Below are 24,123 nucleotides of genomic sequence, written 5' to 3'. Positions count from 1 at the left end.
AGTTGTTCTCCGCGCCGCGTAGAATCTCTGGCGGCCAGGAAGGGTCGGGTTTAAAAGTGTCCAAGATTAGATGTGCAACCTTGTCACCGATGTTTACAAGTGATCCGCTGTCGTATACTATAAGACTAGAGGATTTTGGGATGTAAACCAGAGCAAAAAATAAGTAAAAAACAAGAAAAGTGGATAGTCGGAGCGGAGCGGTCAGGAAGGCGTCTGGACGTGGCCGCGCCATCTTGTACATTCTAAATTAACTTTGACATAAACCCGTCTGTGATCATCTGTTAAAGCAACCGACTCTGGTTGTGAAACAATAATCACAATAACTGATGATTTAATTTATTTTTTGCCCGAAAACAGAAAAAAATTATTTTTATGAGGTTTGTATCAGACTTAAGATTAAAAAAATGGTTTGATGTAAATAAATTATCTTTGAATCTGACAAAAACGAAATTCATGATATTTGGCAATCGTGTAAAGGAGGAAGAAGTCATTATGTCCATTAATGGAAAATTGATTGAAAGATTTACTGAATTTCGCTTTTTGGGTGTAATAGTAGATGAAAATTTGACGTGGAAATCACATATTGAGTATATTAGAAAGAAGATGGTTAAAAACATTTATATTTTGGGAAATGTAAGAGATTTATTAGACTACAAAGCAATGCACATTTTATATTGTTCATTGTTTTTCTCATACTTTAGTTACTGTGTCGAAGTTTGGGGGAATACATATGAGAATACTATAAAACCTCTAAACTTATTACAGAAGAAAGTGATACGAATGATTCATAACGTTAAATATAGAGAACATACAAATAAATTATTTATAAAAATCTAAATTATTAAAATTAGGAGATGTAGTGAAACTACGGACACTATTAATTATGTTTAAGGCTAAAAATAATATTTTGCCTTTTAAGTTACAAAGAGTATTTTTAATGTGTTCGGGGGGAGAAGACAGCAGAAAGAAATTTTATTTTAAGCATCAGCTAGCTAGGACAACACAAAGATTAATGAGTCCAACGGTTAGAGGTATACGACTGTGGAACTCTCTTCATTATAATTTAAAGAATTGTATAAATTTACATCGTTTCAAAAAGTGTTACATGTCTAAAACGATAACTCAATATGAAGAATGTGAATGAAATTGGAGTTACTATGTGGAGTGGTATATTCTGATTGTAAATTTGTTGTTTGGTTTGAGTTAGGACCGGAGATAAATGTTAATGTTAGTTTGTTCCTTGATTTTTGGTGCCCACTTGCAATATAAGTTGGATTGTAGATAGGGGGCGGGGTTTAATAAGAATATATTCTTCTTCCTGCTTTACTGATAGAAAGTGTGGTTGGTTTGTCTGAAAGAACTAACTGTGGAAACTGTTGTACCAAGTGTGAAATAAATAAATACATGAAATGAAAATGAAAGTTTAGAGTGGGCTTGTATGAGTGGGGGTGAATGAGGCATGTTGTATAGAGTGCTTTGAGTACTCCGGGAGAGTAGAAAAGCGCTATATAAGAATCAGTTCATTTACCATTTACTCTACAGGAAAGGGCAGAGCAGGCTGTATCTGCTGTGGAGACTTTTGGAGTGAAGGGCCCACTCCTGAAGACCTATGACTCTGTGGTGGCCTCAGCTATCTTTTGTGTGGTCTGCTGGGCAACCTCTTGTGGGAATTATATCATTTTTATATCATGTTTATTCTTTTATATCCTTTTTATTAAGCTTTGAGCAGTGGCAGTTGATGAAAACATTTATTCAATTTATTAAACATATAGTTTAATCATGTTATTACACACATTGCATATGTGCTCATGAGAGAGTTAAGCACTCAGTCCTGTGAAGGTCGTCGGAAGCTTCGTTCAGCGTGATGTCTGAACTGATATATAGTAGGAATGACTTGGAGTGCTGTGAATGAATGCGCAACATGCTTACATACACACAGACATTAAGTACAATTTCTAGGGTAAAGGTGAAGCACATCTTGCTCTGCTTGTCTCTGCTTAGCAACGAGTGACGCAGAAGGTGTTAAAGATAAGCATGCCATGAATAAGTCTACAGGAAACATCTGGAGAAGCCAGACAACCATATAGGGCAAAATGCTGTTGAACACGGAAACTTGTTTAACTGTCATTAATTAGAACCTATGCATGTGATATTCTTTCTGACGCGAGAAGAGGCATGAACCCTGACATAATAAAACTATTCTGAAAGTATGTTTTAACGGGAGATCTGTGTTGACAATATTGAGCTGTGTATCTTCCCATACATGTGTTTAATAAAATCATTGTTTTGACGCACTTGGACCAGTGGTCGTTTGTCTCACAACTCAATCACAAATCGGGACACTCTCTACCGGGGGACAGGAAGAGACTGAACAGGCCAGCTCTGTTCTAGGATGCCCTCTGGACCCAGTGGAGGAGGTGAATGACAGGAGAATGGTGGCTAAGCTGTCATCCCTGTCGGACAACATCTCCGACCCCATGCAGGAGACTCTAAAAGCACTGAGCAGGTCCTTCAGTGGCTGCGGCACCCACGATGTGGGACGGAGCGATTTCGCAGGTCTTTCCTCCCCACTGCTGTTAGACTCTACAACAAAGACTTCAACTGATCAATTTATTAATTGTATATAGCATTTGTATTCTATTTTATTCGATTGTATATAGTATTTTATTTTATTTCATTTTATTCTATTCTATTGTGTACAGTATCTCATAGATATATTATTCCAGTTTTATTTCTCTAATTTCTCTGTGCAACTTTGCACTGTCCACTGCTGTAACAAAACAAATTTCCCACACGTGGGACTAATAAAGTTTATCTTATTTTATCTTGTCTTATCTTATCTTATCACAAGAAGAAAGCTTTAAAAAAAATCACTATTATTTGATTATTAAAATGTTACTGTGTGTCTTGCTTTGTTTTAAAAAAACAAACAACAACAACAAAAACGTAATTTTCTATTTTTCTCCCTTTTAATCATTGTCTCTATCTTATTTGTTTAGTTATACATACTCTTCCACTTTATTATAATTTTGCACTACAATTGTACAACGTCTCCTCCATGTATAATATTTGCTGTTATTGTTCCAGTTGAAATAAAGCTAGAGGGAAAAAAAGCTAAACAAAAAACAAACAATCAGCCAATCACGAGTTTTGCAGCTCGGCGATTGGCTGATTTAATGCGTGATTGGAGCGTGCACCTTAGATTTATTGCTGCGAACTAACAGACGTTTCCAGCCACTCTGTTTCGCTGTTTTTCTCAGAGGCTTTGCATTTGAAGAGGAACAAACAGCAGCTGGGGTGGAACATTTTCACCTGACACATACCTGACAGCAACTTTTCTCACTGGCAGAGCTATTAGCGGACACGCCTGTGCAGCAAAGCTCCCGACCGGACAGAGAAGGGCGCTGGAGAAGCATGCGGGACTGCGGTCCACTAAACCCGGCGAGTAGGAGAAGAAGTAGGAACCTTATTATTTATCAAGTTTTTATTGTCTGTGGGGGTTCTGGCAGTGTTAGCATAACCGCTCTCGCTGATATTTTTCACCTGTTAGGTAAGCTAACTTTTTCTTTTTCGTCAGTCTGTGAGCAGAAACCAGATTTAACCAGTTTGAAGACACAAATTTCACCTCTTAACTTTATTGTCCGTTGTTATTTCGACACATGGTGCTTGTTTAGATTTTCTCCTAATTAAACCGCTGGTAACATGGATAAATTTATGCACATAACAAAGTAATGTCATTGTAATATTACCGTCCTTAACTGTTAGCGACGGAAAGCAGCGGTGAAAGCCCAGAGGCCTCTAGCTGAATTTGATCTCACATTTTGCTGCTAAATAAGATTATTAGGCCTTAATACTCTGAACAGTCCCCAAACCTGAGTTGGCCTGTATCTCACTGCTGTTAATGAAGACCAAAGGTCTTTAGCTCGCTAAATGTTGACTTCAAATTAGAGTCTGAGTTGCTGTTAATTTTTATCCTTCTGTTTTTAAACTGACATTTTAGTTTTAGTGTTATCAACAAAAAATGCATGTCCTGCTTCAGCAACAGTGAGTTAGAAGCTCTTCCCCTACTGGGTACTCCCGCTATTCTGTTTTCAGTTGTCAATGTTTTTTGTCCCTCCAGATTTTCCACTTATTTCTGTGTTCCAAGGGTGTAGATTTGGTTTTGGCATTGGTGGGGACGGATGATTCAACCACCAAACCCTGCCCTGTTTCTTTGTTTTTCCTTTTTGTCTTGGCTTCTTGATAAAAAAAAAAGGGAGAAATATACTTGCCTACATATGCTATTCTACATGCTTTTAAACCATTTAATTCATAGTTTAATATGTGAATTATATAATGTTAAATTACTATTAAACAAATGTATTTTATACTTTAGTTTACTTCAGCCATATTCCATATAAATCAGGTATCATACAAAAATAAAAATAGCTTCAAATACAGTCATGACAATAAAAGAATATGACTTTAAGGGCTTAACAACATTACTTCAGTTATAGTACACCAACATCTCTTATATACTAGTGATGGGATTTCCGGCTCTTTTTACAGAACCGGCTCTTTCGGCTCCGAACCGGCTCTTCAGGTTGTTTTGTTGCTTTAATTAATTTATTATTAACAATAATATAAAATTATGCACAAAAGGAATTACTAACGTAAAAAAAAGTGGTTTTATTTATATATGTTTATATACAAATATATGCGGTGGCCCCTAGAGACAAAACACGTACAAACTCCAAAACACATTGCTAGTGTTAACTGACCTTCCAAAACAGCTACCTAGATCACTTAAATTACACAATTGAAAGCATGTGTGTATTGTTTGTGTATTTATACACAGGAACTCATATATATTCAAATCATTTTAAAAAAAAGTTAATTTACCTGTTACTACCACACACCAAATCCGGTCGTTGGTACTTGCTGGCTTGTGTAGCCACAAGATAACAAAAGCTCAACACTGCGCCCAGCATCCTGGAGCACTTCTGTTGTCTTTTGTACGTGTTTTGAGTTTTTATGTGCTTCTGAGTTTTTACGTGTTTTGGAGTTTTTACGTGTTTTGGAGTTTGTACGTGTTTTTACGTGTTTTGGAGTTTGTACGTGCTTCAGAGTTCGTATGTGATTTGAAGTTTGTATGTGCTTTGTCTCTAGGGGCCACCGTAAATATACTTTTATTTATTCACTCCACATAAAATGTAATAAATAAATCATATAATACAAAAAACAACTATTCACATTTCAACTTTTAACTATTTAAATTTTCAGCTTTTTCCTTTTACAAATTTAAAGTGAAAACAACACAAAACACTGCAAACCACAACACAATTAAATATAAATTATAATATGAAAACAAAAAGAACATGCATATTCTCTGTCATATGGGCCTGCATGAATAAACTTTCTGAATCCTTTATCATCTGCAACCGAAAATAGTTGTGGATGATTACTATACCTTTCTAATGTGACGTTGTTGTCCCTGGCTCTCTTTCTCTCTCTCTCCCTCTGGCTCTGTTCCTGTGCTACTGAGTGTAACTACCGCCCCTCCCCCCTCTGCCCAGCGTAAAGCACAAGGCTCGCGTGCAGAGTGAAGCGGAAAAAAAGTGCGAGAGAGAGAGGGTGAGAGAAAGAAAAAAAAAAAACCCACGTGACGGCTCGCGATAAGGAGCCGGCTCGCGTCGTTCACGTCAAAGAGCCGGCTCTAAGAGCCATTTCGTTTGCGAACGACCCATCACTATTATATACATTAGCACTAAAGGAACACTGAATGACCTGGTGGGTTTTGTCCATAAAACTACTCATCTAAGATTACCACAAAGTAACAGATCTCTCAGCAAAATTATGCAACATTTGAGGCACACTATACAAACATGACTGATGAGTCACTCATCAGTCATGTTTGTAAGGTGAGTGCATTTTTAAAACAATTTGTGCAAACTGCACTACAAGGTGGAATATTTGCAAAATCATGGCTACCTCATGATATATTGTCTCAAAAATTAACCCTATGAATATGTCAGTGCCATTAGGATGAAATTTTAACATTAGACGTATAACTTTAACAGCCTCTGTGAACTAATATCCTGGGTTGCCCGAGCCTGCCGTTTTCTCTGACAGTTTCAATCAAAATTAGAAATGTTACTCTGGGAGACTGAGAGAACTAATAGGGCTGCCTGTTGTGTAGTTAGTTTCCAAAACACGTTATTCATGGTTACATACAATTTTAAAATGATGTGGGCCAAAACCTAGCATAGCCTGTAACGTTATTATGACGGACACATTTTATGAGTGAGCTTGACTTTAGGCGACTTACAGGTTTCTTTGAAAAATACTTTCTTATATCCAGGTTCTTCCTTTTTGCTGCCGTCCTCCTCTCCTCCTCGCAGTGCAGGCTTGCCGCTGCTAAAACTAAACAGAGCGCCCTGAAAGGCTCAGCCAATCACATTGGCCATATTTGTTACATGAGGTAGGACTCCAGTAGAGAACGTAATTTAACTCTTTCTGCACCGCTGGTTGAATGAGACGGTGACAGATCGCTTTTTCTTTCTATCGGGTTTTTTTTTTCTTTACTCGAAGAGATCAAATTATTGGTGGGGAAAATTCAATAATCGCTGGATATTGGTGGGGACATGTCCCTTCCGTCTATGCCAAATCTACGCCCTTGCTGTGTTCACATCCATTCTCATAGCTTTAGAAATGGCCCTCCAGGAATCTGCTGACGTGTAAGTCATTAAGGTAATGCTGTGATTATTATTCCTTAAAGTATAAGTATTCTCTCGCTGATAAATTTAAAAATGCGATTAAAAAGTATCTAGAAATGCACAGGAGGAATCGAGAGTGCTGAACAGACCAATCACAGCAGCTGTGATTTCCTGCTGAAATGTAATCCTGATTCTGATATTTCCGTTGACCAAACTGGGTTTAAAACAAGACATAGTGTGGAGCTGAAGTACTCTGTGTATTCTGTGTGTACTGTATATCCCTTATTTTAGGGTTGCACAGCAGGGTTTTCTAACATTCTGGTGTCCTTTTGTGTCCGACCTGTCGTGCTCCATTCCTGCAGCCCTGTCAGTCCTAGATGGATTTAGTCTGGATATAAGCTAAATCAGAGTCAGGTGTTGGCTGTTAACAGGCAAAAGAGTATCTGCCTGAAAATCTAAATTTACGATCTCTAACTCTGGGTTTTTGTGTCTTGCAGTGCATGTAGCTGACAAAATGATTAATCTTTATGAGAAAATTAAATATTACTCAGTGATGGTCCCTCCTAAAGCCTAGTTTGTCTGCTATGTATACCTTCTGATGATACTGCCTAAGAGAAGCATGTATAATGTAAACAGAATTGATTCTAGCACTGAACCCTGTGGAACTCCATAATTAACCTTACTGTGTGAAGAGGACTCTCCATTTACATGAACAAATTGGAGTTTATTAGATATGATATAAACCACTGCAGTACAAACCACCTACAGCGTGCTCTAATAGGATATTATGGTTGACAGTAATGCATGTTGCACTGAAGTCTAGCAGGACAAGCACAGAAATGAGTCCACTGTCAGAGGCGATAAAAAGATCATTTGTAACTTTAAATAAAGCTGTTTCTGTGCTGTGATGGGCTCTGAAACCTGACTGAAACGTCTCTGCTACAAACCTAGTAGGCAGAAAGCCGACTGACCTGGAGCAGCATCTAGTTGTGTTTGAGGTCAAGCAGGATAATTTCACGATGTCGTCGTACATTAGTGATGGGAATTCCAGCTCTTTTTAGAGAACCAGCTCTTTGGGCTCGGCTCACTAAAAAGAGTCTATTCTTTCGGCTCCCAACCGGCTCTTCAAGTTGTTTTGTTGCTTTAATTAATTTATAATCAACAACAATATAAAATTATGCAAAAAAAGAAATTACTAATGTAAAAAAACGTGGTTTTATTTATATGTTTACATATAAATATATACGGTGGCCCTAGAGACAAAGCATGTACAAACTCCAAAACACGTACAAACTCCAAAACACAAAACAGAGCTACCTAGATCACTTAAATTACACAATTGAAAGCATATGTGTATGGTTTGTGTATTTATACACAGGCACTCATATATATTCAAATAATTTAAAAAAATGTTTGTTTACCTGTTACTACCACACACCAAATCCGGTCGTTGGTACTTCCTGGCTTGTGTAGCCACTAGGTAACAAAAGCTCAACACTGCCCCCTAGCATCCTGGAGCACTTCTGTTGTGTTTTGGAGCTTGTACGTGCTTCTGAGTTTGTACGTGTTTTGTCTCTAGAGGCCACTGTAAATATACGTTTATTTATTCACTCCACATAAAATGTAATAAATAAATCTTATATTACAAAAAACAACTATTTACATTTCAACTTTTAACTATTTAAATTTTCAGCTTTTTCCTTTCAAACAAATTTAAAGTGAAACAACACAAAACACTGCAAACCACAACACAATTAAATATAAATTAAAATATGAAAACAAAAAGAAGATGCACATTCTCTGTCATATGGGCCTGCATGAATAAACTTTCTGAATCCTTTATCACCTGCAACTGAAAATAGTTGTGGACCATTACTATATCTTTCTAATGTGACAATGTTGTCTCTTGTTGTTGTTGTCCCTGGCTCTCTTTCCCTCCGGCTGTTTCTGTGCCACTGCGAGTGTAACTACCGCCCCTCTGCCCAGCGCAAAGCACAAGGCTCGCGTGCGGAGTGAAGCGGGAAAAAAGTGCGAGAGAGAGGGTGAGAGAAAGAAAAAAAACACGGCTCCCAACAAGGAGCCGGCTCGCGTCGTTCACTTCAAATAGTCGGCTCTTAGAGTCATTTCGTTCGCGACCGACACATCACTATCGTACAATCAGTACCAGTGCCTAAGTTGAATTATGAACGCACTTCTTACCAAATGCAGCGATGTGATTGACGCGATCCATTTAAAAAAACACACACACACGCACCTCTCTCATATATAGGGTATGACTTGATTAAAAAAATGATGCTTTCTAATTAATCTCAATTAATCACATTTAATCACACAGGAAAATTTGCCCCAAAGTGCAATTTTTTATTTATTTGTTTTTTTTATGTTAAAGGGTTTTAGTGGGCAACAGAATAAATAAATAAACATGAATATTGTAAATTCGAGCTCTTTTAATTTATGGGGGAGAAAAAAAAGAAAAGAAAGGCAGATATACAAAAGGTTATTTGAACAGCTTCACCTTGAAACTCTGAGTAACCTTGTCATGTACAGCGTGCGGGCGGCAGGAATGGTGGACCCAAAGTGCAGACTACAGCAGGCCACAGTGCATTCAAAACAACTTCTATTGCTGGAAAGCAAAAAAAGAGAACTAAACTGGAAATATAAACTAAGCATAAACAGGTTGACAAGCAGAACAGACAGCATGGTAAGGTGGAGATGGCGACACAGACCAAGGAAAACAGTGTTTAAATACACAGGAGTAATAAGGGAATAGGAGACACAGCTGGGACAAATCAGGGCTAATGAGACTAGGAAAGCAAGAGTAGAAATGCTGACATGAGACATAATGCAGACATTCAAAATAAAACAACAGGAATTTCTATTCCTGTTATCAGGGAGTCTTGTCTTGTCTTTGCGCTAATGGCTCAATTTACAAGGCAAATTAAGTTGGACTTAGTCTACGTTCACACTGCAGGTCTTAATGCTCAATTCCGATTTTTTGATCAAATCCGATTTTTTTGTCTGCTCGTTCACACTACAAATAAAATGTGACAGCAAACGCGCTCCAGTGTGAACGCTCAAAGCGGCCGCATGCGCAAAAGAAGACGTCACACACAACGCGCTCTGTTTAGACCCAGAGCAAACAATATTGCTTGACTGATGGCCCTTAATATAAAGACTTCGGACTTTACGTTTCCCAATTTTTGCTTTAAGTTAATTTGTTATTTACATAATAATGTAAATAACCTAATAATTATCCTTATTGCTGTTTTAGAGGAGCGGTGCTTCAAAGGATAGTTGCAGATTTCTGTCAGAATCTGCAGATTATACAGTACAAATAAAATGTTCACGTTTCTCCAACGTTGTCTTCCCAACAGTTTCACTAACATCTACGCTGGATGGCCAGGAAGCGTTCGCGATGTCTTCTCAGGCGCTCATAATTGGCGTCTGTCTTGTGTCGGTGACGTAAAAGACGGATTTAATACGACATGACCGTTCAAACAGCAGTCGCTGTATCGGATTCAGTACCACATACGAAAGTGACCCAGATCGGATTTGAAAATATCGGATTTGCGCCGTTTACACTGTCATACCGTGATCGGATATGGGTCGCATAGGGTCAAAAAAATCGGATTTGATGCGCTTTCGCCTGCAGTGTGAATGTAGCCTTAGACAGCAAAGCTGTCTAGTTCCTCTCTCTAGTTGGAATCTCTTTTTCAATGAGCCGTTAACTTTTATTCTTGCAGTCGGTTTGTCATAGAGAGATTTGATACATTGAGTTGATTTTGTATTGAACCCAAACTTTGCCATGCTTAGGTACAAGAAGTCCCAGCTGACTTGATCAAAGGCTTTCTAATATTATCTTGTACCTGTCTATTTTTGACAAAACCTGCTTGGTCCTCATTTATCAGGTCTGGTATAAACGACTGGAGCCTATTTGATAAGATTGTATCGTAGATTTTATAATCAACATTTAACACTGATATAGGCCTGTAATTTTGGCAGTATTTTTTTTTTATTATTGTTTGGCAGCACCGTGATAATTGCCTCCCTCCAAGAGGGGGGAATCACATGTTTAGTGTGAATCCAATTAAAAGTCAAGGGTATAAGTTCTTTTCCAAATTTTTTTATACCATTCAGCAGGAAACCCATCACTGCCTGGCGCCTTGTTTGTTCTTAACTTTGCAATCACTTTCTAAATTCCTCTACTGTTATCCGTGCTGTCATGTGATAATTTTGTATTTTTCCAATAGAGGGTAGATCCAAGGAGTCTAAAAACGTTTAAATATCATATAAGTCATTATTAGTAAGTGCATTTTGGTTATACAGGTCCTTATAATATATATATATATATATATATATATATATATATATATATATATATATATATATATATATAAAACACCCAGCACGCCCCTGCGGGCGGTTTTATCCTTCAAGCTCGGGTCCTCTACCAGAGGCCTGGGAGCTTGAGGGTCCTGCGCAGTATCTTAGCTGTTCCCAGGACTGCGCTCTTCTGGACAGAGATCTCCGATGTTGTTCCTGGGATCTGCTGGAGCCACTCGCCTAGCTTGGGAGTCACCGCACCTAGTGCTCCGATTACCACGGGGACCACTGTTACCTTCACCCTCCACATCCTCTCGAGCTCTTCTCTGAGCCCTTGGTATTTCTCCAGCTTCTCGTGTTCCTTCTTCCTGATGTTGCTGTCATTTGGAACCGCTACATTCATCACTACGGCCGTCTTCTTCTGTTTGTCTACCACCACTATGTCCGGTTGGTTAGCCACCACCATTTTGTCCGTCTGTATCTGGAAGTCCCACAGGATCTTAGCTCGGTCATTCTCCACTACCCTTGGGGGCATCTCCCATTTTGACCTCGGGACTTCCAGGTTATACTCGGCACAGATGTTCCTGTACACTATGCCGGCCACTTAGTTATGGCGTTCCATGTATGCCTTCCCTGCTAGCATCTTGCACTCCGCTGTTATGTGCTGGATTGTCTCTGAGGCATCTTTACACAGCCTGCACCTGGGGTCTTGCCTGGTGTGATAGACCCCAGCCTCTATGGATCTTGTACTCAGAGCTTGTTCTTGTGCTGCCATGATTAGTGCCTCTGTGCTGTCTTTCAGTCCAGCTTTGTCCAGCCACTGGTAGGATTTCTGGATATCAGCCACCTTCTCTATCTGCCGGTGGTACATACCGTGCAGGGGCCTGTCCTTCCATGCTGGTTCCTCGTCTCCCTCCTCTTTCTTGGGTTTCTGCTGCCTGAGGTATTCACTGAGCACTCGGTCAGTTGGGGCCATCTTCCCAATGTATTCTTGGATGTTCGTTGTCTCATCCTGGACTGTGGTGCTGACACTCACCAGTCCCCGGCCCCCTTCCTTCGGCTTAGCGTACAGCCTCAGGGTGCTGGACTTGGGGTGAAACCCTCCATGCATGGTAAGGAGCTTTCTTGTCTTTATGTCAGTGGCTTCTATCTCCTCCTTTGGCCAGCCTATTACCCCAGCAGGGTACCTGATCACGGGCAGGGCGTAGGTGTTGATGGCCCGGATCTTGTTCTTACCATTCAGCTGACTCCTCAGGACTTGCCTGACCCTCTGCAGGTACTTGGTGGTTGCAGCTTTTCTAGCGGCCTCTTCATGGTTCCCATTCGCCTGCGGGATCCCCAGGTACTTGTAACTGTCCTCTATGTCTGCAATGTTGCCTTCTGGTAGTTCAATCCCCTCAGTTCTGACTACCTTCCCTCTCTTTGTTACCATCTGAATACACTTCTCCAGTCCGAACGACATTCCAATGTCATTGCTGTATATCCTGGTGGTGTGGATCAGTGAATCGATGTCTCGTTCACTCTTGGCATACAGCTTGATGTCATCCATGTACAGGAGGTGGCTGACAACTGAATAGGATGAGGGACCTATGGATATATATATATATATATACATATATATATATATATATATATATATATATATATATATATATATATTAGGGGTGCAACGATACACAAAATTCACGGTTCGGTTCGATACTTTGGTGTCACGGTTCGATATTTTTTCGATACAAAAAAAAATGTTCATGTTTTTTTAATTTGTCATTTATTAAAATTATAAATATATATTTTAATTCAAAAGTACAGTTTTTAAATTTAATGTTGCTGAAACAACAAAGTAATAAAAAAATACATCTATCTGATCGAGGAATTACTCATCTTTGGAAAAGAGAGTTTATTACAGAGAAATTGCTCTGTCCAAAATAAAAGCTATACTATACGCTTCTTCTGGGCTATAATCTCAGCAGCATATTAAACATATCAGGTCCCCATAAGGAGAATCATGTGCTAACGGCTGTCTAAATGACTCGGGTAAAGTTTGTAGCATGCGTGCTTGTTGTTTTTGTCTGCTTCCACTTGTCTTTGCACTAGGATGCTGTCAGAGTAAATGTGCAGTCATATTCGTTGTGTTCCCACTAGTGCTGTCAGCGTTAATCTGAAATGACGTTAACGCCACAACACGGCAAATCTCCGTTAACGAGCTACCGCGGATCGCCCCGTGCACGGGGCTGGACAGCCAACATGTTAACGAGCAAACTGCGCTAACACAGTAGTTCCCACCCATGTAATTGAGCATTGCGGGGCACATCCAACATACTGTTTTACTTTTGTCCATGACGCGCTTACCTTCAGGGTCATACGTCACATGAAAACCAAAATAGTTCCAAACGCCAGATCTGAATGAGGGTGGGGGAGGTTCAATTTGCCATGTTGCAACGAGCTTAGCTTCTGTCTCGCTAGCTTGCCCTGCGCTCAGTGAATCTGCGTTCGACTACGCCTAGGCTGCACTGTCGAGCGCAGATCCACTGAGCGCTCAACACAGACAGCATCGTCAGAAGGAAAGTTGATCAAATAAATTACAATTTTTGTATTGTTCGATACATATGCGTACCGAACCGAAAGCACTGTATCGAACGGTTCAATATCGATACGAGTATTGTTGCACCCCTAATATATATATATATATATAATATATAATAATAATCTGTAAAAATACTTTCTATCTCTTCTAGGTTATGTGTCATTTGTTCTGTCTTGGGATTGTGCAGTTTACTGACTGTTGTTTCTGCCTGTTGTTTTCGTAAACGTCTTGGCAATAGCCGTGCAGCTTTAGGGACTGATTGATAATAGCTCTGTTATACATACCTTGCCTTGCTTTTATTTCTGTTTCATATTAGAGTAGATTATTCATTTTCTTATTAATATCTTTCATTTGTTGTTGTATTTTGACATCTACCTTGAGTTTGTGTTTATTCTCCAATTGTGACAATTCAGGTACATATTTGTTATATTGCTTCATCCTTTCTCTTTTAAGGTTGCTTGATATTGCAGTTAGTTTCCCACGTATAACTGCCTTCAAAAATCCCATAGAATAACTGGATCGGTTTCACCGTTGTCATTTTCTTCTACATATGTTTTGACATCTTTTTGTATTTGTTCTACCACAGATTTATGTCCCACATTCAGTCTCCATATTGTGTTTTTGGTCTAACTTCCAAATGGATTTTTAAGTAGATAGCACTATGATCTGATACATCTGCCACTCCAATCCAACAATCTCTTATTATATCTCTATTCCCTTTTTGCATGAAGAAGTAATCTATTCTTGACTATACAGAATGTGTTGCTGAATAATGACTATAATTCCTCCGTAGCAGATGCAAAGCTATACTATAACATATCTAGCTTCCTTATCCTTTATTTCATTGTGAGATTCAAACTTAAGGGAATTAGTTATGAGAATTGCAACCCCTCTTTTCCTTGAATTTGTATGAGAGCTATAGAAGGTATTTTTGAACCCAAATTTCCTTAATTTTTCGTGTTCTATTTTTGATAAATGAGTTTCTTGTAGGAAAATTATCTGTCTTCTCCTTTTTGAGTTTAGTGATAATATTGGCTCTTTTAACTGGGTTACCAATGCCATTAACATTTAAGGACACACTTTATTTCTTCATGTGTTCTAGAGCAGGGCGATATGACCAAAAATATTTATCACGATATACATTTGAAAATTTGCGATAACGATATAACTGACGATATAATTGACACTAGACAAAATACTTTACAACTCCACTACTTTATTCGTGCAAAAAAAAAAAAAAAAAATCAATGTATTTTCACTTAAACAAGCAGCTGTTTTTTTTATGTGCATTAAAGTTATATAAAAATTTAACAGTGCAAATGAAAATTCTTTGCTGACAGTTTAACCAAAAGGCATTTCCAGTGGAAACTGGCCGACATATCCTCAGCATAACCGTGTATAACATCCACACAACTTAAAAAGAGGTTATACACACACAATACGGTAATATTATGTTGAAGCACAGTACATATCACTCCACGAGGCTCCTGCCTACGATAGCCGTAATGCTCCGACAGTCCATCAAGCGGTGCGGCTTCGTAGCTTAGCAAAGTCGCACTAAAACATTTGACAGATTTTCCAGCGCCGTGTACATAAAATCATTTCAAGGTCAGTAAACACAACCAGAATTCATACATAAGGCACACGGGATTATAAGGGGCACTGTCGACTTTCAGAAAAATCAAAGGATTGATTTTAAGTGTGCCGTATTTTCCAAACAACACGGTAATAACGACGGCCCGCTAGCATGCGCTACCAAAAATAGCACTTTGTTGTGTATCTGACGGACGAAAGCCAAACCAGTTCCACACCACTGAAGTTGCAGCATTTTTACAAACCAGTTCTGGTTCATCTGTTTCATTCAACGATCCGCTTTCACCCTTCTCGTTCTCCCTCGCCGCCATGCTTTTTCCGCCATGTGCGTATGAAAACAAAGGCACTGCGCATGCGCGCTTTACCCATATTCTATCGCCATGTTTCATTTTCTTATCGTTGCCCGACATTACACCGGTATTACCGTGAACGGTATGATATGGCCCAGCCCTAATGTGTAGTATGCATTATTCCTCTGTGATTTACTGACTGTCTTTTGAGGCCCCCACAGGCACTCCATTGAACCCTTGTTTAAACAAAGCATTTTCATTAACAAACTGCATAGTTTAACTATGTACAAATAAGAGGACTTCCATAAAGAGGTACCAGCCACCTTCCTCGTCTGTTGTTCCTCTTTTTGTTTTTGGGGGGTATGTCCCTCCAGTAATGAGACTCACGAAAGATTGTCACACTCATACTAGAGCTGGGCGATAGAACAATAATGATATGTCTTGCGAAATAACTTTTTCTCTATAGAAAAATGAAACTATTGCAATAGACCTCATCTCTCTCTTTTCCTCTCTTAAAAAAACAACAGCCAATCCAAATTAAGTAGCGCAGAGCCAAACCAATCACAGCCGCAGCGTCACGTAACGTGACTTGTTACGTACAGCAAAAGTGCCAAGCCGCACATGTTTATTTGTTTGGGAAGCAGCCGGCCGCCGTGCCGGCCGTGTAATGGAGGAAATGAGTGTGCCGACTAGAGAAAAATCAACCGAGAGCTTGGGTGACCAGGTTACCGAAGAGAACACAGATGACGGTTCCAATGCCGGCGAGATTGTGGAAAGGAAGGGCCAGAGAAGTTCCGTAGTGTGGAGGTATTTCGGCTATTTGAAGTCTGACAAAAAACAGTAGCGCGCACTGTAGATTGTGCCGAAAGCATGTTCCAAAGCAAAGGCAAAGCGTTACCTGTGCATCCCCGCAACCAGCAGCCCCTCTGAGAGGGTATTTAGTACAGGGGGTAATATTGTGACTTGCCACAGGGCCGCTTTAAAGCCTGAAGCAGTGGATAGACTTATCTTCCTGTCCCCCAACCTGTAGGTTTTTGTCAGACTAAAGTTTTATATATATATAGTTGCACCTTGGATGTGCACCTATGATTTGATTTAAAATAAACCCTGCTTCCGTCCAGACTGACTGTTTTCTTTTCCCATGCCTTTTTGAGTATCATCTCTTTGGTTGTGAATTGTTGGAAATTGACAATGACTGACGTCGGGGGGAGACCCGCTCTCAGTTTTGGAGTTAACGCTCGGTGTGCGCGTTGAATCTTTAAGTTAGCTCAACATTGAGCTCCTCTCTGAGCCAGACTTCTAGAAACTGAGCCAGCGATTCTTCCTTAGATTCAGCTCCCTTTTGTATTCCATAAATCCATAGATTGTTATGTGTAGATCATAGTTCCAAGTCATCCAATTTGGCCATCATCGATTTTTGTTCTCTCATTAGTTCCGTGCGGGTCAGCGCAGCTTCTGATTTCCCTTCTTGTTCTTTAGGTTCTGTATTACTGTAGGGTCTACCTTAAAAACTCTGATTCAGGAAAATGACTAGATGTTATAGTCCCTGATATTGCATTGCTTTAAATGGAGAGAATTTTGAGGAATGGCTGTTATGAGGAAAGGCAGCCCAGAAACTTTACCAGCAGCACACATCGTTGTGTGCCTCAACTTTCGGTCTTTTACCCAAGCTAATCTGCCATTTTTGGGGATCTGGCTTCCCACACCTCCCCGCCGGATCAGGCTGTACGCTCTACCTCCCCACTGCCTCCCAGAAAAGGGAAGAAGAGCGGAATATTTTCCTTTCTCTCGCAGTTAGCTGACTGCCTTAGCTGCCCAAGTGATGTCAGCCCTTTTTAATCATAGCCAGTGGCTGGTCCTCTCAGCAGTGTTAGCTAATTCTCTTATAGCCTGCCATTGCACCTGTCCTCTGATCCCAATCTCTCTAAGCAGTTTTGATGTTGTACTGGCAACAAAGCCCCTGCACCCCACTGAAACTCCTCTTGGTTCGTGAAAGGTTGAGGGTTGATGGTTTTTCTTTGTACTCAACTTTCTCTGCTAGACACCTGAGGACCTGGTTGTGTCTCCATGTGTATCTGCCCTGGGTAAGTCTTGTCCTACAACCAACCAAGATGTGCTTGAGTGTGGCTGGGACTGTACACAGGGGGCAGGATGGGTCCTTTCCAAACCAAAGCTGCAGATTTATTGGGGAAGGTAGCACATCATATGTCGCTCAGATGATGAAACTTATTCTATTAGACTCAATTCCTCAGATGTCACTCCATGAGAGTTTTCTCTTTTCTACATTCTCCCAATTCATCCAGCGACCCTGCTTAGCCAGTGCTATGGCTCTTACATGCCTGGCTGTTTCCTCCTGTCGACACACCTTCTCCACCACCATTTTTCGACGTTCGGTTACAGATGCCTGTTGCCACGGAGGTGTTACTGCTCCAAGACCAAATCCTCCACTGCCCTGTTGAACGTGACCCACCACGTCACGATGCTGAAGAGCAGATTTGGCCTGTGTCACAGATGTGGCTGGGGTCCACTTCCTCCCCGTTGCTAGGGTGGGAGCAGTGCCTCTCACTATGTGGTCCCAGGAGTCCGTGAGTGACAACTCAAGCCTCAATTTTGCACATTTAAACTCCTCTACCACACTAAGGATAGGCAATGACAGTATCCCGTTGCTATAGAGTCCAATGCTGCTGAGGCATTTGGGAAGTCCGAACCACTTCTTAGCGTAGGAGCTCACTGGCCTCTCTAGTCGATTGGCATGCTTGAGTCAGACCTTGTACATTGTCAACGGCCACAGTAGTCTGAGTAATAACCCAAACTGGAAGCACCAGAGCTTCAGGCTTTAAAATATAAAGCCCCTTGAGGCGACTGTTGTTGTGATTTGGCACTATATAAATAAAATTGAATTGAATTGAATTGTAGTTATTAGAACTACCACGACTAGTCACGATTACGTCGACTATTAAAATCGTTGAGGACTAATTTAATAGTCGACACGTCGTTTGAAGCTTTGTAAGATCCCGAAAAATGCAGGAATAAGTAGTAGGATTTAAGAGTTTAATCACGGAATGAAACAGAAGATGGCAGCACTGCATGTCCAGGGATGCCAGCTGCCGTTAAACCCCGAAAAAGAAGAAGCAGTGTCCGGTTTCATAGCTGTGTCCAAATTTAGCGGCTGCATCCTTCGGAGGCTGCATTTGTAGGCCAATTGTCAGGTTGCTGCGTGCGGATGCGAAGAAGTGACCCAAACGCAGGACTTGTGGATAGTGATGAACTTAAGATGGTTTATTATAAAGAGTGGATGAACAGAAGATGAACGAACACTGACTGGCTGGATAACTGAATGGCTGGCTGAACTGAGAGCACACACGGGAAAGACGCCATCAATGACGCGACGGTGAACAGAAGGAAACTGAAGACTTAAATACTCTAATGGATGATGACGATTGGAGACCGGTGAGTACACAGCTGAACATAATCTGACTAATGACACATGCAGTGGAACTAGAACATAATGCACAGAGACAGAAGGTTGGCACAGTGAAACACGAGCATATGGATAATAAACTGAACCCGAACAAACTGAAATCACTGGGTCAACGACCCAGGAACCCTAACACCAATTACGTTACAGCAACGCGGCAAAGCCTGTCCAAATTCGAAGACTCGGCCAAACGCGGCCGAAAAATGCATCCTTTATTACCCCAGATTTGAAGGATGGGTCGGGTGTATCCTTCGTGGCCCAACCTATCTCACAATTCATAGCGCGGCCCAGCCAATTCCAGTTTTCAACCGTGGCGGCAGCTACTTAGTTTTAATATTACTCTTATTTCTCTTTCTGGGTCACAAAATAAAACTTTCAACATATTTTCAGGCGAGAATGTAGCTATGTAAACTTTAAATATCTGCTCGTTTTTTTTAAGACATCACACAGTTGCAGAAGTGCTCCGACGTTTTCGGAGACCCACCAGCTCGTTAGCTAGAGGTCTTTCGCTACTCAGGTTAAACATGATATATAGGTCACTCAGATCATTTAAAAATGTTATTGTTTGGCTTTTTTCAGTGTGTTATTTGTTCCTCAGTAAATTGGTTTGGCTGAGATTAAAGTTAGAGTTTTTACACAGATGAATAAATGTCAAACAGAGAACTGATTAAACAGAAGTGTGAGATGGTAGAGAATTTACACCAGTATCCTGTTATATTTTACATAGAAAGAACAGATGGCAGAGTTTATTAAACTCCACCGAGTCCACCAATCTGCAAATTTCATTAAAAGTTTAACAAATTATCATCTCGTCTTTATTTTTAGTTAGCACATGCCTTAAACACTTCAAGCTGTAAGCTAATGATAGTTATTTAAGAGCAGATGCATGCTGGTGCAATAAGCTGTACATTTTACGTCCAGCGGATGCATGATCTGATTAGTCAACTAATCGCAAAAATCATCGGTGACTAGTCGACTATCAAAATAATTTTTTGTGGCAGCCCTAGTAGTCATGTTCTTAAACTTCTGGTCGATGTCTTCTTTGAATTTATTCAGTTCGTGTTTCATTTGACCGGTAATTTCTTCTTTGAATGTTATGAAGTCCGATTTCAGGTTGTTTTGGAGGGATTGAATTTGTTTGCTAATACAGTCTAGCCCGTTTTGAAAGGTAGCCATATTAGCTTTGGGTGGTAGCTTGCCCTCGTTGTTCAGGTGTTTTATGTCTTTACCTTGGGTTTCTGGGGATTTTTTATTCTTTGCTTTTGTTGTCCCTCCCCTCATCTTCCAAAGTTGTTTTGCCTCAAGCTTTAATTCGTGTTTTAGCTGAGTTTATCTGGTTGGCTTGCGGGAGGTCTGTACTTATGTGACCATACTGCTCTACCGTCACACCGGTGTTCTGACAAACCATCCTACTTTGGCAAAACGTCCTACCTTAAGTAGTTTATGCACATTTCTGTCGTCACAGAATAATTCCAGGACAAATTTAAGTAGATATGACGGTTTGCCACTTAACTTTGCCCATCAGAGTGTGCTTGTAGCTCTTATTTATAAAGCCAGGATGGTTTGCCACTTCATTTTACCCGTTAAAGTTTCTAGCTCTTATTAACAAAGGTAGGATAATTTGCAACTTACTTTTAGCTGTTAAAGTATGCTTGTAGGTAACATTCACAAAGGTAGAAAGGTTCGCAACTGAATTTTAGCTGTTAAAATTTCTAGCTCTTATTAACAAAGGTAGGACAATTTGCAACTTACTTTTAGCTGTTAAAGTATGTTCTAGCTAGTGGTGCAACGGATCAAAAAACTCACGGATCGGATCAATTTTCAGATCAGCAAAAAAAGACAAGACAAATTTAACTGTCCGTTTCAACTGTAGAATCATTCCACACAATTATATAAAAACAAATTAAGGTGCATTATAGGGCATTATAATTATTTCCTTTAATGTGGATACAATCAAAAACAACTTAAAATGCAATTTAAGGTATCATTGCTTCTTACTTTGAACATTTGGAGAATGAAATAAAAACTAGCTTATGTCCACATCATCAAAAAAGAAGAAAGAAAGCAAAGCAGATGTGAGGTTATAACTTCAAATTTTTTTTAAAAAAAGATGAGGATGTCTACATTTTCTGGGGAGAGTGTAGACCTCTTTGCTGTAACGATGTCCCCTGCTGTTGAGAACACCCTCTCGCTAGGCACTGAAGTGGCAGGCACAGCCAGATAGCGTCTTGCCATTATGGCAAGGTGAGGGTATTTACAGTCATTACTTTTCCACCACGTCAGTGGATCACCATCCACTGGAATGCCACTTGCTGCCTCATAGGATGCCACCTCCTCTTTGATGGTGTCAAAAGCCTTGCTGCCCATGTCCTTCTGTACAAAGGTGTGGCCAAAAAGCTCTGCCATTGCCGGCTTCTTTTGAGGAGGACGTGTCTGCTCCTGTTGGTGCTGCTTGACCCTACAGGGAAAGTTACTTTATTGATTAAAACAATTATTATTATTTTTTAATATTTCATTGACATTAAAATGTGGCAATAACTTTGAAGAAAAACATTATCATTAAAAATAAAAAAATATAATTTCTAAATATTTATTTTCTTTACCTCTTCACAGTCTGCAGTTCCAAGACTGCTCACAGTCTCAGTAGTGAGATCACTGTATGTCCTCAGGCGTAGGGCCAGGTCTAGGTGAGACAGGGACTTGAACCTTGGATCAAGTGCAGTAGCTCTGTGAAGGTCCTCCTGTAGGGCTGGTGGTGAAGTGTATCTGTGCTTCAGGTCCTCTCTAATGGCAGTCTTGACATCTCTTGTGATGGTGCTGTCTTCCTCACTTGGGACCATGGCTTGTAGGATCCTTGTTTTCAGAAGCAGGATCATGGACACAGATGGTGCAGTTTCACTGCTCAACAGAGTTGTGGTTTGAGTGGTTTGAGCAGCTGGAGGACCTCCTCTGCCACTCTAACATCATCATCAGACAAGGTGACGATGTCTCTGACATTTTTCTTCAGGGTTTTGTCTGTTAGTGCAGAGTATATAGCTGTCTGCTGCTCAAGATAACGATCCAACATATCATAAGTGGAGTTCCACCTTGTTGGGACATCATGTATGAGCTTATGAGTAGGCAGCTGTAGCATATCTCGCTTGGTCTTAAGCACATGAGCAGCTGTTGAACTTCGGTGGAAGTAGGAAACCACCTTTCTTATCCTCCCAAGGAGGCGGTCCATCTTACTCACTTTAATTCCCTTTTGGGATGCTAAATTAACTGCATGTGCAAAGCACCCTATCTGTGGGCCCAGTCCTGCCTCGTTCACTGCATTTATTTGGTTGTTAGCATTATCTGTTGTGACTGGGATATTGGTATTGGGCCTCTCTATCCTCCACGCTGCCATGGCTTCCGTCAGTAAGTGCGCCAGATTTGTACCTGTGTGACTCTCATAGAGGGGGCGTGTCTGCAGTACAGGGCTTCGTATCTCCCACTCGGCTGTGATGTAATGAGCGGTCACGGTCACGTAGCTTTCCGTTGCCCTGGAGGTCCAACCATCTGTAGTTAGCGCAACAGAAGATGCCTGGGACAGTTCAGCCATAACTTTAGACTTTTCCAGCTCATACATGCTTGGAACGATCTTTTCACTGAAGTGGGTGCGCGACGGGATGTCATACCGTGGCTCAAGCACATTCATCAAATGTTTAAACCCCTTGTTTTGTACAACAGAATATGGCCTCATGTCTGCAGCTATAAACACACCAATAGCTTCGGTAATAGCTTTAGCCCGGTCGGATTGTGCATCAAGGGGCTGCTTAAATGCCGCGGATGTCAGCGGTTGTTGCGCAGCCCTCGTCTTAGCTCCTGTCACACTAGGGTGATGTCGTTTCAAATGAGTCCCCATGCTCCACGTGTTGCCAGTGTCATAAGACTTCCTCGTGCCACACTGTCGACAAACTGTTATCCACCACCCTTTTCCCATCTATATGTTTAATGGGGAAGCCAAAATGCTCCCATACATGAGATTTAAGTGATGCTGGAGGTTTCTCGAGCTCCTCTGCTCTTTCAGTTCTTTGGATCACGTGCGTTCCGAACCGTGGAGAGGGATCGGTTCGGATCATGGATCAACAGTGATCCGTTGCACCACTACTTCTAGCTCAGTTTAACAAAGGTAGGACAATTTGCCAATTTTAGCTGTTAGAGTATGCTTGTAGGTCACATTCACAAAGGTAGGATGGTTTGACACTTAATTTCGTGTTGTGCGCATGCGCAGAAACAACAGGTAGGATGGTTTGTCAGGTAGGATGGATTCCCAGAGCACCGGAAGCCCTCAATAGTGCTCTTTTAACAGCACCTGCTTTCATCTGCAAGCAAATGCACCATCCTCAGAGTGCGGCCAGTTGCATTGATTCATCTACTCAAACTCATAGTACAAAGAAAGAAAGGCAGTAGCCTATGTTCAGAAAAAAACATTCGGATGGTGGACACATACATGCTCATGCAAGTTAGTCATGTTTGTGTCACGGTTAGTGCTGGCCTACCGTGGGGATGTGAGGAAGGAGGACCCAAATGCTGGACTCTTTAATGAAGGCAGTGCGTTTATTTACAGTGACGTAAATAACAAGTACACAATAAATTCCCGTAGCTCCCTAGACTCCCGTGTCGTGTCTCACTCCAACGTCCGTGCTCGTGCTCGCCACTCCCGTGTTTCTGCACACCCCGTGCGTGTCCTTTTCTGCTCCACGCTCCTCCTGCAGGGACACAACAAAGGCAGCCATCAAACACCAACTCCTGTCGGCAAACACGACCGGCAAGATACTATATGTAGACACACACTAACTTGGAGTGTAACTTAATGATCCCGCGTTGAGGAGCTCTCAGCTACACTCCTATGTAGCTCCCCGGATGAACCAGATCAGCTGCAGGTTTGTGAGGTCCTTAGGCGTGGCCAGCCACCTGGCAGGACACACCCAGCAGGCCTGAAGACTCCTGTAGACCAGTGCTCAGCACACATACACCCCCCCCACACACACACACACACAAACCCACAAACCAGGTAGCAGCACCAAAAATACACATGTCCAGAACTGCCCAGAGACCCTGGGTCGCTCACACCCAGGACCCTGACAGTTTGAATCCTTTGCTTGCACTATACGTCTGCACAAGTGGCACACTGCT

At 40.9% G+C, this 24,123-nt stretch overlaps 1 protein-coding gene across 1 annotated transcript; it reads right to left on the bottom strand.

The window, feature by feature from the left end:
- Positions 1-21,865: 21,865 nt before the first annotated feature.
- Positions 21,866-22,927, bottom strand: LOC146365117 (zinc finger BED domain-containing protein 4-like). Its single transcript, XM_084915487.1, has one exon. The coding sequence runs from the start codon at positions 22,925-22,927 to the stop codon at positions 21,866-21,868; it is 1,062 nt and encodes a 353-aa protein (XP_084771613.1).
- Positions 22,928-24,123: the final 1,196 nt, after the last annotated feature.

This window comes from Perissodus microlepis, chromosome 19 (assembly GCF_051167445.1).
Source record: "Perissodus microlepis isolate ML-2025 ecotype Zambia chromosome 19, ASM5116744v1, whole genome shotgun sequence".
NCBI lineage: Eukaryota > Metazoa > Chordata > Actinopteri > Cichliformes > Cichlidae > Perissodus > Perissodus microlepis.
Note: the sequence above shows the minus strand (reverse complement) of the source record. Positions and strands in the feature narration are given on the sequence as shown.